This window comes from Calliopsis andreniformis, chromosome 4 (genome assembly GCF_051401765.1).
Source record: "Calliopsis andreniformis isolate RMS-2024a chromosome 4, iyCalAndr_principal, whole genome shotgun sequence".
NCBI lineage: Eukaryota > Metazoa > Arthropoda > Insecta > Hymenoptera > Andrenidae > Calliopsis > Calliopsis andreniformis.
The window spans coordinates 1,597,720-1,617,340 of NC_135065.1; the positions used below are offsets into that span (position 1 = coordinate 1,597,720).

Sequence of the window (19,621 nt, forward strand, 5' to 3'; positions counted from 1 at the left end):
CTACACACATATTTATCCTTGTATATACTTATGTACATATGTATGTAGTTTCACACGATTTGATATTATCATAATTTGTATTACATATGTATGTACATACTGTACATCATATGATATAGTTCATATATGTATAATGGCTAGAAATTTATACAGAATGTTTTTCTGCCGTTGACCATGATGGTTTATCATTCTTTCTCATAATTTCTAATGTGTTTTTAAGAACTCAATTGGAACATGTAATATTGATCTTCCTATTTTTTTTATAATGCGAATATATTTTTCATTAGTTACTGTTGAAAACCTGTACAAAAATATCAATAGAAAAAAGGTTTCTGGTGATTTTTTACAGTAACTATATTTTTATTAACTTCATTACTACCGTAAACTATTTATAAATTATTTGTTACATAAACAAATTTTTCACAGAAAAAGTGTATGATATCTAGCAAAATATGAAGATTACTGTGAATTTTTTAATGTGATGTGTAGTATTACACTTTACAATTTTAAGAAGTATTGAATGCTGACTAAAATACTATTAGTAAACGCCAGTAATTCCCCAGATATTCTTTGAATGATTTTGGATACAAGTAACGTTTAAAATGTCCATTATAAATCAATCCAAGTACGTCGTCGATTAATGAGTTTTTTATTTAAGCAATTTGCAATCTCTGTTGAGATTATTTTGCATACGTTACATTACATGCGTATTACATAAAGTGTATATACGTATTGAAGATCGTTGTTGCGGACAAAAAATTACAAGCGTCATAGTTAGATTGATACATTATAATTTTTCAGGAACGACTGTATGGCACTGCATATTGCTATTGTGGGCCTGGAAAAACACTGTTGCACGATAAAAGGAGAAAGTATTTCAGCTCATAGAGTTTTCTGATGAAACTTTTTCTCTGTTCGTCATATAAATGGCACGATTACAATATGTACATTATCTAAATCCTGCCTATCATACTCGTATTGACATTTAGAATTTTTTATTACAGCTATTTTAGCTGTAAGCCAGGCCAGGTTGTACAGGCCTGACCTACATCTGTTTATTGTTCAATTTTTTCGTTTCAGATTTTTCCTGGCAAACCATGGCTTGGTTTTGTGGTCATGAAAGAGTTGGAAAAAGTGAATTCCCTTGGTTGTCGATTAATGAGCGCGAATTTAAGTAATTCAGTATTTTTGGAGTTACAGTATTACATGGGTTAATGATACAATTCTTTATGTCTTCAGGTTCTGCTGATGGCTTGCGATTAACTTCGTTTTTTAAATACCTACGAAGAAGGTAATCAAATGGTGTCACGTTTAGAAAATGACAACCCAGCTATGAAGTTTTCCCGGTTTTTCAAGTTCAAATCGAGTATGCGAGACAGTCATTATGTTGCTACCGCGTTGTTAATCAAATTTAATACAGTAAATCATCTAATACATTTGTTGATTGTAATAAGCAATAGTTTGGATGTTATTTATATTAAAGATCATTTAAAGAATCTGTTGGTAATTATTGGTTTTTGAACCCATGTATACACTAAGAGAGCTATTAGAAATAACTAAAAACATCTCCCAGGATCTCTATTTAATTACGTGATTTCACTTTTACAAGGTTAAAACATGTAGAATTTAGATATGTTCGAGGCGAACGTAAAAGGCCTATTAATGGACAGTTCCTGTGATGTTATTAGTGTTACAACGATGGCAATGGCAGCGACGAATTCAGTTAGAATAATTATTCTCCATTTAATTTATTTTGATTAAATATACCCAATTTATACGTAAAACAACATCGATGATCTTGAGAACTCCGAAAGAATGACGTTAAAAAAATTTTGTTGCAACAGATTGGTCTCTTGATACCATTCAAATAACACAAAATTTTTGTATAATTATAATTGTAGGAGATATTTAGGTTGCTTGGTTTGGATGGGGTACCCTATATAAATACATTGAGTATATTTCTCTTCCTTATTTACTTAACAATATACGATTATCGGAACAGTATCTTCCGTTAATCGATGTTCTGATAATCAAAAGCGATATCTGAGAATCGGATAATCGATAATCGTTAATCAGTGTTCTGATAATCGAGGTTTTACTATATTTATCAGTATTGGTTCTTTACAAAAAAATGCATTTTCAGAATTTTGCCAATTTCTGTCGGTTTTGAACCGTGTAATATGATACATGGTTTCCCTCTTGAAACCATCCAGGTTGTAAGACCCTTTTCAAATGTATTCTGTTTGACAGTCGAAATGTGGCTGTTCTATTGAGGAAGTTCGAATTGTATTGACCTTCTAAATTGTGTTTTCCTTCTTCCTTGCTAACAAAAGGCATTTTCTAATTCATAATGTTCGATTGTTTGCATCCTGAAGAGAACGGGTCGCTTTCAGGTTGTTCCTCTGGTTGCAAAATGACCTAACTGTAAATCGAAATATTTTTTTCGAAATATTGGTGTTTGAAGTTTTAACTTCAATACTATCTTATGGACTCGTGTCTTTTCGAATTTCTATTTTTAAGTTTAAAATTTCTTGTAATGCTCTTGTTTTCTGAAAATATCAATTTTGTATTCTAGATCTCAATTTATTGAAAATGTGACAGGTCATTTTGTCTTATAGTCCCATATGCACTTCACAGCAAAATTAAAGGATCATTAATTTTGGATCGAAAAATGGTAGATTTTTGTATTGCTATAATTTTGTGAAAAAAATCATCCAGCCATGATCCTGTGCTTTCTTTTATCGGGCAAAACCTCTATTTTTACACTTTTGAATTAAATTTTCCCTGAGGCCCTTTTATACTCGGATGTGAGGCGAAAAAGAGAAGGTGGCTTTTCTCTCCAATATCTTCCAACTTCAAACGCATGTATACAGCTTTATAAATTTTTATCGCGATCCGTTTCAGGGTGACATTAAAGGCCGAAGGCTACCCTTTATAACGAGCCCTTAGAAATCGATCTACGCTCTTTTTTGCTCAGTTATCGCACTTTGAATGAAAATTGTTCCGCCGCCATTAGAATAACGCAAGGTATTTTCGTTCAAAGTGCGATAACTGGACAAAAAGCATCGTAGATCGATTTCTAAAGGCTTGCTGTAAAGTGGAAACTTCGGGTTTTAATTTCACCCTGAAGCTGATCGCGAAAAAAATTTATTATCTGTATACAAACGTTTGAAGTTGGAAGATATTGGGGAGAAAAGCCACCTTCTCTTTTTTGCCTCGCATCCGAACATAAAAGAGCCTCCGGGAAAATTTAATTCAAATCTATGGAGGTAGATATTTTGCCCTTTAAAGTAAGCTCAAGCTCATGACTGTACCACTTTTTTCCACGCAGTTACAACAGCTCATATATCAACAATTTTTAAAAATTGTTAAAAAATATCAAAATTAGTAATGTTTTAATTTTACTGCGAAATGTATTATTTACTCACATGGTTCAGTTTGACCACGCCGAATTTTCGAGTCTGTCAACACTTCTAATGGCAATGCTTTATGGTCGCGAAGTGTCGGAAACAACTGTAGATGATCCTGAGTATTGACTACACTACTAGAAAAAATGATTGCATCAACTTGAATCCTAAAGAAAAATTATCTAATTTCAAAAATCGGTAACTTTGTTAGTATTCATCTCAATGTGCAAGGAGAAACAAATTAAAGCTTGAAACTTCTATTTTTTGATCCCTACAGTTAATTTCAGCGAAATGATATTCCAAGGGGAAAAAGCTTCTCTTGTGTAGAGGCAGTCAAATTCTAAAAATTTCTTCATGTTTAGTAACTAATGTAGCTTATACAGGTAATTGCTTTCAAAATTTTTACGTATAGTATCAGAAAGTGTGATGGTTTCCGTTCAAAACATACAAGGCCACATTAAAAAATGATGTTTTTTAACAGAATTATAGTTATTTTAAGGAAAACTTGCATTTTTGTGGTTTGCACGCTTTTTTTCAATGGCACATTTTCAGGGATGGTCTGGCAAGTTGAGACTGGTCCGGTGATTTCAGTCGTATCCAACCCTTGACTGGAGGGTCAACTTTCATTTCAAATTTAGCGCCAGTCTTTTCGGTAGCAAATAAGTTGTGTCCCGCGTGGTGACTTCGCAGGACGAGGAACGGGATATGACCTTAGGGTTCGCGAGCGGTTAAAGGATTAGAATCCACCGGGTAATTTCAACAAAACTCCGTTTATTGAGCAGAAGTACTGAACAGTTCGGACGGCTCTCGTCGTTACAGGTTATCGCTAATTGGGTTGGTTTCGGCGCAACGTAGATCCATGTTCCCGGGTGTTGTAATTCTATTATCATTGTATAATTTAGTGTTATGACGTGTACGTTACAATTTTTGGGATGTTTTGTTATACGGGTTACTTTATTTTTCTGGCATTTTTCGCATTTCGAGATATAGTTTTCTGTGTCTTTCTTCATTCCGGGCCATAGGTGTTTTAGTTTAATGCGTTCTAACGTTCGTTTGACTCCTAAATGTCCGCCGAAGGGAGTGTCGTTTCGAGAGGATACGTTTCTTTTCGTCCTCCGTGTATATTAGATTGTTAGTTTCTGCGTCGTCTTCTTGTGAGGGCTCGTCTTTGTTGCCTGCGTCTAGTTTCGAGGGATCTGGCTTTATTCCGTCTTCGCTTATTAAATGTCCCAAATATATTGTTTCCTTTCGCAAGAATTCGCATTTGTCTGGTTGTAATTTTAGTTCACTTTCGCGGATGCGGTCGAATATTAAGGCTAGACGTTCGAGGTGTTCCTTTAACGTGCGTCTGTAAACTACCATGTCATCTAAATATACAAAACATTTTAATCCTTGTAGCCCTGATAATACTGTGTTCATTAGTCTTTGGAACGTCGCAGGTGCGTTTTTGAGTCCGAATGGCATCCGATTGAATTCAAAGTGTCCGTGGGGTGTCGAGAACGCTGTTTTCTCGCGGTCCTGTTCTTTCATGGGAATTTGGTGGAAACCAGATTTTAAATCCAGGGTCGAAAAGTATTTGGCACCGCCTAGCTGGTCGAGTATGCCTGTTATGTTTGGTAGTGGGTGTGAGTCGCCTTCTGTTACTTCGTTCAGTTTGCGGAAATCTACTACTACTCGGAATTTAATTTTTCCTGACGCGTCTGGTTTTTTAGGGACTATTAGTAACGGAGCGTTCCATTGGCTAGTGCTAGGTCTGACTATTCCTTGGTCGATCATTTCTTTTACTTGTTTGTTCACTTCTTCCTTTTGGGCTTGTGGTAGTCTATACGGTTTTACGTTGATTGGTTTGGTTCCCTGGACTAAAGGAATAGAGTGTTCGGTCATGGTTGTGAGTCCTAGTCTGTCTCCTTCTAGGTGGAAGATATCGTTGTACCTTTCGCACAATTCTAAGGTTTTTTCTTCTGCGTTTAGATGGTCTACTCTAATATTAGTGCGCGAAGTTTGCATTCTCTCATAATTTTTTTTGTTTAAAATCGATTTAACTTTAATCTATTAATAATTCTTTCTGCGTGAAGCAAAATCACAGTAATTAATTGTGTTATACTGTACGGCCATCTTCGTAACATGTAGCTAAGTTTAGTTTGAAACACTTTTTTATGTGCGTAACAAGTACTTGATAAGTAATATAAGATAGGGGTGGATTTAAAGTTTTACCGCCTTAGGCCATCATATTTTTGCTGTCCCGCACTGAAACGAAAGGATAGGGAAGAATGGGGGATCGTAAGCACTTAGAATATGACATCTGAAAGTGTTTTTTGTGAAAATTTCTTATTTATTATTTAAAGTCTTTTAGTATTTATGTATTCTTTAAAAACTTTTTACGTCTACACTTAAATTCTGTAAATTTATTGACTAAATAATTAAAATCAAGAGGATCTAAAATTGCATGCTCTATATTTAGTAATATATGGGATGTTTCCAAACATGTGGGACATTTTTAGAGGATAGGCCCTACATACATAGTCAATGAAAAAAGTTCACATGTCCAGAAATGGTTAGTTTTTTAGTTATACGCTATTTTGTGTTGCAGAAAACGTTGACTCAAATCCTCTAAAAAAATAAGAAAAACGTAACACACTTTAGGAAGGTAGGTTCTAGATACAAAGAAAATAAAAAACGTTCAAATATACTTATAGTTCATTAGTTACATATTATTTTATATTTTGTAAAACACTGGTTTATTACCTGTCTGCACAGTGTATTATCCCTTTTAAAATCCTACTAGCCCTAGAAAAATTCATTCCAACTCTTTAAATGAGTGGCGCACGGTCATGGATTTTAAGGAAAGTACCATACCGTTTGCAATATAAAACAACGTGCAACTAAAAGATTAAGCGTTTCCAAAAATATATGTACATGAACTTTTTTCATTGTCTTCGTGTTTAGAATCGACCTTTTAAAAATGTCCCACATGTTTAGAAACACGTTGTAGAGTAACATATATAGATAATAAGAATAATTTTTTATATAGCTTGAAGCTGAAATTAATTATTTGAAATTTTCCCCAAAAATCGTCGTATCGTCCAGTGTCCCTTAAAGCCAATATCTATGTAAATCTGCTTCTAATGTACCAGATAGTAAAGTCAAGTGACTTAGTATGTATACTTACGTTACGTTCCTAAAAATGAGTACGTTAAGGATATAAATAACATAAATCCAAAAGTGGTACTTATAAATTTATATTTTTTTTTCAGTTGTTACTTTTAATCACCACAAATGAACAGTACATTACGCATGACAGAATTTATCGAATAAAAGAGTAATTCTGTTCGTGCTATCTATAAGAAGAGAAATTACTTACAAATATTTAAAGATAGACTTCCGTTTTTTCTTGCGTTTACGTACGCTCTATACCTGTGTTGTGTACCTACTCATAATTGATCGCCTCAATCATCACAATACTTCGATAATTGATTGTTCAACATACATTGGACGTGGATATGTTTACAAATGAAAAATCCTCGAACAATACGTAGAACGATTTCATCTTAAAATTTGAAATATTTATAATTTGGTCTGAGTAAATCACAGACAACATTTATTTTAAGTTGCATTAACCCTTTCAATGTTTTCACCAGTTTAGTAACCCTTTGGCTGTGACGCATTTTAGTTGGAAAATTATTTCATTCTACACTCTAGCTATCGTTTAGATATTAAAATCTAGCGAATACAAAAAAAGTTCTGTTTTTCTGATTTTCTGTCGATGAAAATTTTTCAGGATACATATACAGGGCATTTGATAACAAATGAAAAGAGAGAATTCGAGATTTTTAAACAAAGCGAAACATAAGGATAACGAACTATGGTTGAGTTTTTATTTCTTAATTTTAAGCGTTTAAAAATTGGTAGCATCTGACTGAGACTTTATAAACCACCTAACACTATTGCATATGCAAAGTTCGTAGCTAGGGTTCAAACCATGGAAGAACAGTGATTATTATCATAGTCACGTGAAATGAGTACATTTACATACATTTCCTTATATGAGTAGGTATAATAATTACTGCCCTTCTTAAATGCTTCTAATTAATAAACGAAGATTCAAATACAATTTTCCTTTTATGTTGATACCTAGAATTGCGTTTCAAATTTTTTGCCACGTATCGAATACCCTGTATCTATCTGTATACACTGACTACAGCGAAAGGATTAATGATTTGCATCTTACACTTACACATTTACGTTATGTATAAATTATACATACAATATTTGTATCTTTTAATTCTATTTTACATAGTTATTTATACATAGAAAAACCAATTTAGGTAAAAATATTATAAGTTATATCACCTATCAAAATTTTTTATTGAAATTATATTGGAATCAGTATTATCCATTAAAATATACTGTTTGTTACAATTAAATTATTAAATATCATGGAAAATATAATAACACTTTAATTAATCTTAATTGACCATATAAGTAGTATATGTTATAATAATAATAATAATAATAATAACATAACGATGTTCTGTCTGGTAAAATGATCTCAGGTTTATTTATTATTACAGATAATATATGTATATGTATGAAAGGGTTAAAGCTTGTTCATTCTTATTGATTTATTTATTTAAACTTATGTCTTATTCTCCTTAACGTACCGAGGAACAGAAACTTTTTCTATTCACGATTACATTAAAAATTTATATTCATTTTCATATGATTAAAAAATCAATGCGTCATATAGTTATATATATACATACATCTACGAAAAATGAACATGGGTCATAATGCTTTTAACATAAAATATCGTTTTGATTTGTAAAAGATCGAATTTTCTCGAATATCTACCATGTTTTCTGTATGAGTTCTTAGGTAATGAATAGAAAAGTTACCTGTACGTGATATAAGTACTGGTATATTTTCGATCAATGTGATCAGAGCTGTAATCAAAGTACATGTATGTGTATATACAGAAACACTACAGTACATTAAATTACGCCTCTGTCATTCTTTTTACAAAAATCGTATAATTACGGATTCCTTAAGATTGATTTTTTGTAAGAGAATATGAACTCTTCTTTACATATTTGGTCTCTTCATTAAAGCTATAATTATTAAAGACTGCAGGTAATTGAATTGTTCTTAATTAGTCACAGGTCTCATGCTCTCATAACAAATTTTCTTTTGATTATTTACAAATGACGAAATTTTGATCTTGATTTTTATTCGTAGGATTTACATGTTTTCGTTGTATAAGATTTGGACATTGTTTTTCATACGTAAAACAATAATGAACATGGATTCATTTATTTTATAAGAAAACTTAAAGAATCTTTCGATATTTTTACGATAATTAACATTTTGATGGCTGCTTGGTTCAGAGTGAAATCACCCCTCCGTTTTTTTTTAGATATTAAAACATTAGTAGGGCATATGTTCCATATTGCCAGTTAACATGTTATGATATTTTTTAGAACATTTCTTTAGATGAAGAAACTGAATAATTCATTTTTTTATCATCTCTACGTAAAGTATTTTAAAATTGTGATCTTTTCTTAGCTATGTTCCTCTTATATGAATTGATATTAATGAACTGCAATACATTTTCAAAAGTACGCAATCAAACGATATGAAGTAAAACACTGGAAATAATTTTCTAAACTTATTGACTTATGTTCGTTACAATAAAATTTGTAAAGATATTAGTAATAATACAAAAGCATACAAACAATCAGTATACAATTTAAAAATGAAATTAAAAAATCCTAATAAATATAAAGTTAAATGGATCGCAAAATTTATAGTGATAAAAAGGTCGAAATCTTGCGATAGTGGCCATCAAAATGTGAAACTCTTCGAATAAAATGAAAAGTAAGAATAAATGTTGTTTTTCCATTTTCTCGACGTTTCAACAATACAGTACGCTCAAAGTATTCTTTTTGTCGTAAAAAATATACAATTTCAAAAGGTATGTTTGTAAACATACTGAAACGTTATAACATAAAAAATGATAATTTTTAGAAAAAATGTGATAATATCGCCATTTATTTCTGTATTAATAAAGATTCGAAAAGACAAAATTTGTTAGTTATGTCATTGTTGCAGTAAATGAGCGGTATTTAATTTAGTGACATATTTAATAAGAAAATTATAGAATATTAAGAAATCATAATGAAATGGTATTTGTGTAATTAATGAAATTAAATACTTTAGTTTTATGTTTGGCAAATAGCATTAACATTAACGAAGACATTATATAATAAAATAAAAGATAATTTTGGTGTGTAATTCAGAAAGTATTACAGTGAGAGTGAACAGTTTTTATTTATTTTTGAAGAAGAATCTTGATCGAAATAACAATAAAACCGTAAATATAATAAACGCTGTATAAGATATAGGTAATTCGTTTGACAAGAATGAATCAAAATTACTTCGATAGCGTATAAATGATATATCGTTGTTTTTTACTGATTCGTTGTTTATATAGACTAAAGCGCTTACGATAAATAAGGTTCTTAGTATTCATGAAATAAATTGGTATCAGCATGAGCCCTGCGTTACTGTTAAATAGTACGATTCACGTTTAAATTTCTTTATCATAGATGTTTTACATTTCTGTACACTGAAGAATAAAAATAATATCGTTTATTAATCTATCGGTTAATTTTTTCTTTACCATTTACGTACGAATACGGAAAATATTTATAGATACATACTCGTATATGAATCTTCGTTGATCATTAGCCGCTAACTCCAAAATTGCTATACATACATATACTGCTCAATCCGTCACTTGATACCATCGAGTCTTCTATCTTTTCTTTTACAACATTTGTGACATCATGATCCCTTATTTGGACGTAGAGGCAAGATTAAGATAAGTTTATATTTTGTGGGAAGTCGCATTCTTTCATAATAATGAAAGAATAATAGATTAATAAATCTAATATTTTGTATAATTAAAACGCGTGCTGTCTAAAATTTAACGCATTACCATAAATTGTTGGTAGTAATAATAATCTGCTTAAATGAATTTATGCAACCATTTGGTCTTATGTTATCAATAATATATGTGTATGTACTCTGTGTCTGCCTATCTTTGTATTGATAAGTTAAATAGTAAGTGATAGTAGGTATTACTAGAAATCAACAGAATAGATGTCTATAACAGAAAGACAGTATTTTGACTAATATCAGTAATATCGTTAACTTATGATTTCTGCTTTATTCGTTTTCCTCTTCCCATTACTCTACTAATCGTTTATGAAATTAACTGAATTGAAACAATCGGTTATACGAGTAATTGTATTTCAAGATTCTTTATCGAGCAAAAAACTATGTTATGGTCTTTTAGTTTCGTTAAAATAGAACAAATTAAGATAATATAATTCGGGCTCTGATTAAAGTTTGTCGTAGGATGTTATGATGTCATTTTCTGAGATTCTAGGATACATGAAATTTTATAGGGAGTTTATAACGAGAAAATACTACACATGTTTCAGGAGGAACGTACGCAAGGATAGTGCTGGGGCTCGCACTGGATCAATAGATGAAACAATAAGAATGTATGAGAATTGTAGTGATTGTAAGAGCTAAGGATATATTATTGATTTGCTTTCATAGATACTATAATGCGTCATTTATAGATATGTATATTGTACTAATCATCTACTTAGATCCCGTTAATACGTGCGACAGTATTCGTAGTTGTGCACTTGCGTTAGAGGAACAGAAAACTGCAACGAGTGATACTATTGGGCGTCTTCATCACCCACGCACTATAGAATTAAAGTTACAACTTTAACGGCGAAGTAGAATTTTTCTTTGGTATATAAATAAATATATTGTTTGATATACATGTACATTACTTTTTAAAAATATAAACATCTTTGACGATGTATCTATCAGAAGGGTCACAATGGAGAAGGCTAACTCGTAAGGCTATTTGAAGGAAATTGAAATCCGTCTACACCAGTAATAGCTTTTCCTATCATTACTTCACAAATTTGTAGTCAGATGGCAAGTCTTAATACGTGCCACGATTTTCTAATTTTTCAGTACAGCAATTTTAGGGTTAGGTAAATTAGAAGGTAAACTTACATGCCAAGAATTGCCATCTTGTTCTCTTTTAAATTGCGTGATATACAGGTATCATCTTTCGCAAACTAATATATATTATTTAGATAAACATGGAATAGTATATATTACGATTTTCAAAAGAAGTAACATATCAGGTTTTGCCATCTGACTACAGAAATACTGTAAGCAGTTAAGTCTCATGTAATAGGCTTCTAGAAACTTGGAGCTTGTTAATACATTTTCCATAGCGCTTACAAGTACCCACTTAGCTGCCAGCAAGCTCTCACATTTGCTGTTACAGTAAATATTTTGAACAACACGCAGTTGTAAAACATTACCAATTCTGCAGTCTACATTTTGCAATTAATTTAGACACGCGTGTCAAAAATTAGAAGTCTTTAGGGATCATTTTTTTTTCAAAATTAATTTCTGCTCTAAATGAACATTTGTAATATTGTTAATTCAATATTGTATATAATATATAATTTAAGATTTTTAATATAAGGATATCAAAATAATTTGAAACATCAATGAACTTATCAGTTTAAACCAAACAGTAAGTATTGTAAATAGTGTAAAAATGATTAACATTAATGTTCGTAATTCATTACTTTAGCCTTATTATCAGCAATAGGATAGCACCGTTAAAAGAAAAGGAAAAATTACAGGTGACCTTCTTAGATGATCAAAAGCTACATATATTTATAATTATTTATTTGGTCCCTGAAACTTGAGAGTATCATCATCTTCTCTACTATCGGAATGAGTAAAAATAATTATGCGCAAAAATAAGAATTTTTGGTACTTAACATTCAAACAAAATTTTAATAATTTGTATCTAAGAAATTCGTTTTCATGGAATTCAACTTCGGTCAAATTTAAAAACTGTACTATTATACTGCTAATACAAAATCACGTTATTCCTGTTTGCGTGTAGCTTTATACGTAATTATATGCAATAAATGTTTGAATATTGCACAAATTTAACATCGGTATGAGGAAATTATGGCCCCATTTTTATCATACTGATTGGTCCTATGCAATAGATGACAATATAGTAATAAAATACCTAAATTAAATGTTCCTACTGAACTACATACATATATCGTTGACAAGCTCTCGTTTTTCAATATTCGAGATAATTTGGGCAAGCACTTGAATCTGTCGCACATATTTCACAATCTATTGTTCCCACGTAATAATGAGCCTCGATAAGTGATGATGATCGTGCAAATTCCGAAATCTCTATACATTTTCATTTCACCCTTACAACAGTTCCCTAATGACAGACAAAAATGGTAAATTCCATAAAAGGATAGTAGAGATATTGACTATACAATTCTATTTGGTTTCACAACTTGGATGTCGTTTATAGAGAATATCATTTTGTAAATTTGTCGCGAAAATGAGAGAAGCACATATCCAATGCCAATAGAAATTGATAAATATGTAAAATTGCTTATACTCAATAAATAATTGCGATAAGAATGTGTATGTGTATTTAGTTTGTGTAAAGGTAAATAAATCTCAAATTCATTTTTAATGTTAAAATAGAGAGCTTCGGAATTTGCTTATTTACTTAAATCCACATTTAAAGAGTGTGTTTCCATTAAATGGTCGTCTTAGTTTTACTAAACGGAAAGACCAGACGAATGATATACGTAAGAATTACTCAAAGGCATTAAATAGCATGTTCTGTTACAGGATGTGTAATATTGACTTCGATCGACTTTTGTGTTTGAGCACTGATAAAAATGTTTCTTTTAAACTACATGAGCTTAAACCTGAAGTGTACGTTCATTACTGATTGTTGGTAATTTAAATAGTAAATTGAATTGTTGTCGTAAGAGTTTGAATACTGTGTTTGCAGAATTTCTTTAAGAAAATACAGACAGTAATTAATTAATCCATATTTGACTTGTTAAGTTAGTTTTTTATAAATCAGGAGTCCATATTTTTTGTCACATCTTTTTGTCTAGTTTAACTAATCCACATAAGTAAACATATAAGTATCAGTTTCTCCTATACGATTTTTTTTCCATTACGTGTATGTACTTCATTTTACTATTGTACAAAGCGTTCCGTAAAACTGTTTATATTTGAATTTGAGTTTACATTTCAATATAAAAACATTTATGGAACACTTTGTACAATATTGGAGAATTAAATGATTATCAACTTCTAATTATACATGCTCTTTCACAAATTAAAAAATATATTATTTTAAGATACGTTTCGTTTTTCATCTTTAAACATAATTCTCTTATGTTATGGGATCTCCTTTATACATGTACTATATTATATTCATCTTGTATTTTTTTGTGTCAAATTGTTTAAGTTGTAGTACTCCGTTGTCCTTTATACCTTCAATGTTTGCTCGCGGACAATACGTACATAGTACTTGCATAACAAATCATGTAACACATATCGTTTAAATGACAATACGTAGAGTGTAAATAATTAACTAAGAACTCTAACTGAGTTTACTATATACGACAAAAGTGAACGAGGTGTATAATTTTGTACAAGTAAGAAATTATACGTCTCGTTGGTAGAACTTTATGACTATAATATCTACAATACCTTTTGTAACATTATAACACTGTAAATTATAGTGTTTTAATACGTTGCACTGTACTCGAGTTATTTTTCATCGATTTCCAGTTAACAACGTTGCACGGAAGCATGACAAGGAGAAAAGGGTAGATACAGAACATCGTATGACGGCGCACGTATGACTTTGATAAATCGTACGGAACCATATATCATATCTTAGAATGAACATTACTTCAACGCCTGCCGAGTTGCATGATTCTCGGATTCTCTGATTAAGGGGAAAAGTTACACACGATTTATCTGCACAATTGACATTATGGTGTTACAGTAATATTTTTATCGGTAACACGTGTATATTTCCCCTAATTTGTTTTTACGAAACGGAATCTTAAATACTATGCGATTTCGCTGTAATTCCCGTTCATTTATCGATTCTGCCACAATTACCACGCAATCTGGCTACTCATATTGGAAGAGATAACATTTGATTCCTTATCCTTAAAATATCGTACAGTTGTGACATTTCAAGGGGCAGAACATTAACGGAGCAACTGATAGTGTCGTAGCAGGACATTTCATTTGTCGAGTGATTAGAAATAATTTGCTTCGAGTGTACGCGTACGTGATCAAAAATTGCGTATTTTCAAATGGTCATCAGGTAATTGCGCTTATCACCGTATGATCGAGAATTTGATACCGAGTTTACCGCACAATTGGCGCATTATTTGGCCCTTTCGACTCAAACGAAACGATGATAGAGTAAATGTCGGGGGTCACACGAGGAGCTCCTTTAGGAAATCCTCGGCAAGCAAATCCTACAAATAATCGTCTATTCGATCCTTTTCATCTGGTGGACTGGGCTCGCTAACACTAAGTATGGGCAGACCAAAATGTTGATCCTTGGTGCTTGATTCGGGTGTGCGCCTCGCGTAATCGCAGCTTTTCGAGTGTCGCTCGATCCCGGCACGTCGATGATAGTTGTGATAACGGAGTAGGTGAGCGTCGATATCGTAAGATCGCCGATAACACCTGTGAATTTTAGTGAATATCTTAGTCAATTAGATGGTACAACGAATTATGATTATTTTAAAAAAGAACATTTTTTTCTAGCAATTTCTACAGATTTGCAGGCAGCCACAGAAATTCATCCATACTTTAATTTTATTGTAAATGATACAACTATTAAATGAGATCGATGCGATATTTTTATTCTTCCAAATCGTTTTCTATCTTTGGTAATTGATAACCAACTTAGGTAATATTTATACTTGAAACATTTCTTTTCGCGATCGAAATTATCATGGATTTGAAGATCCTCGCATTTACAGAAATCTGTATTAAAGTTGTGTGATTTTTTGTTACCGAGTTATTTGACTTTGCATGAAGTATGCAATTAGTATCGAATACAAATTAACTTCAGTCCTAATTATTATAACTACAATAAGCAAACCCTAATTGTTGTAACTACAATAAATAGACGGTATTTTATTTGTTTCTGTTCATCACGACGAATTTGCATAGCCATATTTGTCAAATACGTATTATTGTAGTTATAACAATTGGAGTCAAGGTTAATTTGTATTGGATACCAATAGCACACTTCATTCAAAGTGGAATAATATGACAACAAAAAATCGCACGCCAATTTCTATACAGTTTTTTTTTAAATGTAAGGCTTCAATTTTGAAATTTATGGAGATTTCGATCGCGAAAAAATTTTTTTAAACAAACTGCAGCCGTTTGAATTTTTACAATTTTTTAGACATAAGTCATTTCCACTTTCCCATTTGCTTCTTACTGTAGAAACATTTTCGTGGAAATTTAATATACTATATGAATGTAGAGGATTCATTCTTTAACCCTCGTGTGGCCAACGCTGCGCCGCATCATTTTGATCCAGCGTCGACTTCACGGCGAAAGTCGACCATTCGAGGGTTAAAATGGCTATGTACAGGAAAGTGAATGTACGACTTCTTTTTTTGAAGTAATAGTAATGCAAAGATTGACAATGTTTTGGCCTGGTACTTGATTAATTTCGTAAGTGACTGTAATTTTTTTCTGAATTAAATTTGCTACAATATAAAGTTAGGTTATACTAAATAGTACCCTCACAATCTTTGACAGCGTATAGTAATATTAATTTTAAAGATTTCTTCTTTAAGGAATATGGACATATTTTTTTGATTAAAAAATTACCCAGACAAATCAATTTCTAAATTAAAATAGAAATAGAATGAAATCAATAGGAAAAAGTAATTTTCGAGATATAAAAATCATGCGTACAGTTCATTTTTATAAAAATGGGCCAAAGTTAACAATATCAAAGTATTCATCTTGTAGGTAGATAAATTACAAACCAGTAAAATGATAACATAATCTCTAGCTCTACCATCGTGTTCCTAATTTCCCATGGGTTACCTCATATTTTATTTTGATCAAGATCGTTGATATCAAACGACAAGAATAATCGATTTCGTGTGAAACGACTCTACAGAACTTTGTCTAATATTATAAAGTGAGAGAATTCCATTAACAAATAAGATATTATTTTGAAGTAAGGTATAAAAATATTAGGAATAAGGGGATGTTATTGGTTTATTTTGTTCGATCGTGCAGAAATGGAACATTTAAATATTTAATGTTTTAAATATTCGTTTGTTCAGAAAGTAATTTCATTTTTCTCAAGAGTGTCGTTAGTTGTATTTTGAACGAAACTACTTTCAGTGCAGCTCAATAAATGAAACACTGGCATTTGCTTAGAAAATATATGTTGGTAAATACGCTCTAGTTTAAATGCTATTTTTTAAGTCAAATAATTAAATAATTTTTTAATACAAAGGATGTCAATTCATATTTTGTAATTTCAAATTTAAATTTCTGGTAGCGAAGAAACAAGACAACAATCGCTTTAATGAACATTTTGTTCTTATTTTGAAGAGTTAAGATCCCCTATCTTCATAAAATAATTTATTTTTAAAATCTATTTCATTTTCTGTTCGGAGTAGTACCTTTATTAGTTATTAATATTTTTTTTTTACTGAAACTGTGAGAAAATCTAAATGGTAATAAATAAGTATATTTTTTAATGGAGAAAGAATTTGTTTCATATCCACGTATATCTTTTGTAAGAAGATTTTCTAATTTGGAGCTTCTGTCTAGCTTCTTGATAGATACTGTAATCCCTTCAAGAAAATTGGTGATCATGGTATCAAATATCGTGCAATTTGACGTAGAAAGGCTCGTGTGTCCACTTAGGCGTATCATGTGATATTTGACGTGATCCAAATGTGACTAATGACATTAAAAGGGGTAAACTATACTATATTTCTAAACAATCCTTCTTCGTTAAATTCTTCCATTCTTCGTTAAATTTTTGGAGTCTTTTTCTCTTTTTATATTCTTCTTTCATTCTAACGATTTAAATCATTTGCGATATTATGATTCCATATTTGAGCATAGAGGCAAGATTAAGGTAGTTTATACATATTATGTGGATCAAATGTTTGCAATACATATGTTCAGTATTGTACACATCATTTTAAGCACCTACTTCAATATACTCTTCTATTATATAAGTAATTACTTGTTTATAATTTATTAAAGGGCTTAAAAGAATTAAAAAGGTACCTACATATTTTGTACTATGCACATTCAACCTGTTTTTATAGCTGATCAAGTCGGAATAAGTTACTTATTAATTGTTTGGCTATCCATATTTCAGTTTCTAAAATTAAAGTAACTGAAATAATATTAGAAAATTAGATTTCTATTGTCTTTTTTTGAGAATTCAAAAGCGCTCAGAATGATAGATGGTAAGGTAGCAACAGCAAGTTAAATCGTTTCTCGGGATTATGCCTTTTATTGGAACTGTTTATGACGTTAAAAGGCTCCATGGACTATTATATGACATTGTAACCTTGAGCATGAGGTTGCGTGTGAGTAAGTCTCCAGGGTAGTTTTTAAACGGGAAAGTATTTGCAGAATGAGATAACGTCAGCTATGATAATACATTGAGCAGTTGTGTTATTATTGTCCTATAGCCTGTGAAAGTTTTCGATCTTGATATTGATATCAATATCGACAAATAAGAGCAGTTTTAATTTAATAAAGATATTGATTATTTTATATATAAAATAGTTGTACAAGAAACGAATTACAATTATTTGTATGGTAAAAAAAATATGAATTAATGTATCAAGTCATTGAAACTGACATATGTAAAAAAGTAGTGATGTTACACGAAAAAATAAGTGGAAAATGTAAAATAAAACTTTTTGGTATGATGCTTCGTTTTCGAGAAAATTGGATTTGAGTTATGATTGGGTGCAGGTGTACAGAAGCATAGTTCTAGATGCTTGAAGGCTACACGAGGTAAGAGGAATATTCACGGTCTGACCATTGACCTTCTCTACTGTAAACTAAATAGAAACATTCTCCTCTCCTCGTTTACCTCTCAAGTTACTAAAACTGCACTTCGGTAGTTCTGTTCTTGGCTAAAATTCAAAGTCAATTTTCTCGAAAATGAAGTATGACGAAATGAAGTATGATATGGACTTATTTTTTTTATGTAAAATCTCTACGTTTCCATTTACACCATCAGTTTTGGAACACGTATATGTATACAGGGTGAGTGAACTTAATTATTTTTGCAACTAATGGATGAACAAAAAGTTTTTGTTATTATAAGCGATACAATTTGGAAGAATTTTTAACGTGATCACGTTTGTTTCTTTGTATGTATTTCTGTATACAAATTTTCAAGATCATCTTTAACTTTTATATGCACAGCCCTATATCATTTTCTGCCCATCAACTAGCAGAAATTGGGAAGAATCAAACAAGCTAAAAAGCATTCTTTCATTTGTAACAGAACGATTCAAGTAAGTTCGAGTTTAAAATTATCATATCGCGTGTCATTCAATTTATATAAAATTATTAGATAGATAACTTTTCTCTAAGTATTTTTACTACCGTTTTAGCATATAAAAAGATGTTCGTTTTTTAAAACTCGTTGAATTCATGTCGATTTCTATAGCTGATGGACAATACTTGTTACAGCGTACAAAAGTTGTCTGATTTTGAAAATTTACATAAAAAGAAATATACAAAAAATAAGATCTAATCATCTTAAGGATCATTTGAAATCATATCATCTGTGATAAAATAAAATTTTGATTTGTCTAATTTTTACAAAAATAATTTAGTTCATTACGTTAAAACGTTCATCCTATATAGTTTAGGAATCACAATTATACAGAATATAAATATATACATAGCAATATTTTATAGAGTAGTAGGGGAGCTGAAATAGAACGAAAAATTTCCTATTATGCCATAACATAATATCCCATCTGCCTCTATTTTACAGTAACAATGACTTAAACTGAATATGTTTATACACTAAACTAACATTCAACAAATTTTGTAATTTTACAGATACATTGAAGAATTTTAGTAGAATAAAAAGGTGTTAATACATTTTGTTGTTTTGCTTACGATTTTTATAAACTCTTATAATGTTCTAGAAACCAAAAATGTTTGTAAGAATTTTATGGACTTTTTAAGATTTATAAAAG

At 31.0% G+C, this 19,621-nt stretch overlaps 1 protein-coding gene across 1 annotated transcript in view; it reads right to left on the reverse strand.

The window, feature by feature from the left end:
* Positions 1 to 14,620: 14,620 nt before the first annotated feature.
* The window catches only part of LOC143178080 (uncharacterized), a 124,002-nt gene continuing 119,001 nt past the window's right edge, over positions 14,621 to 19,621 (reverse strand). Inside the window, exon 11 of the mRNA XM_076376523.1 lies at positions 14,621 to 15,074. Coding sequence (XP_076232638.1) covers positions 14,861 to 15,074 — 214 coding nt within the window. The 3' untranslated portion in view covers positions 14,621 to 14,860. The remainder of the gene's footprint in view (positions 15,075 to 19,621) is intronic.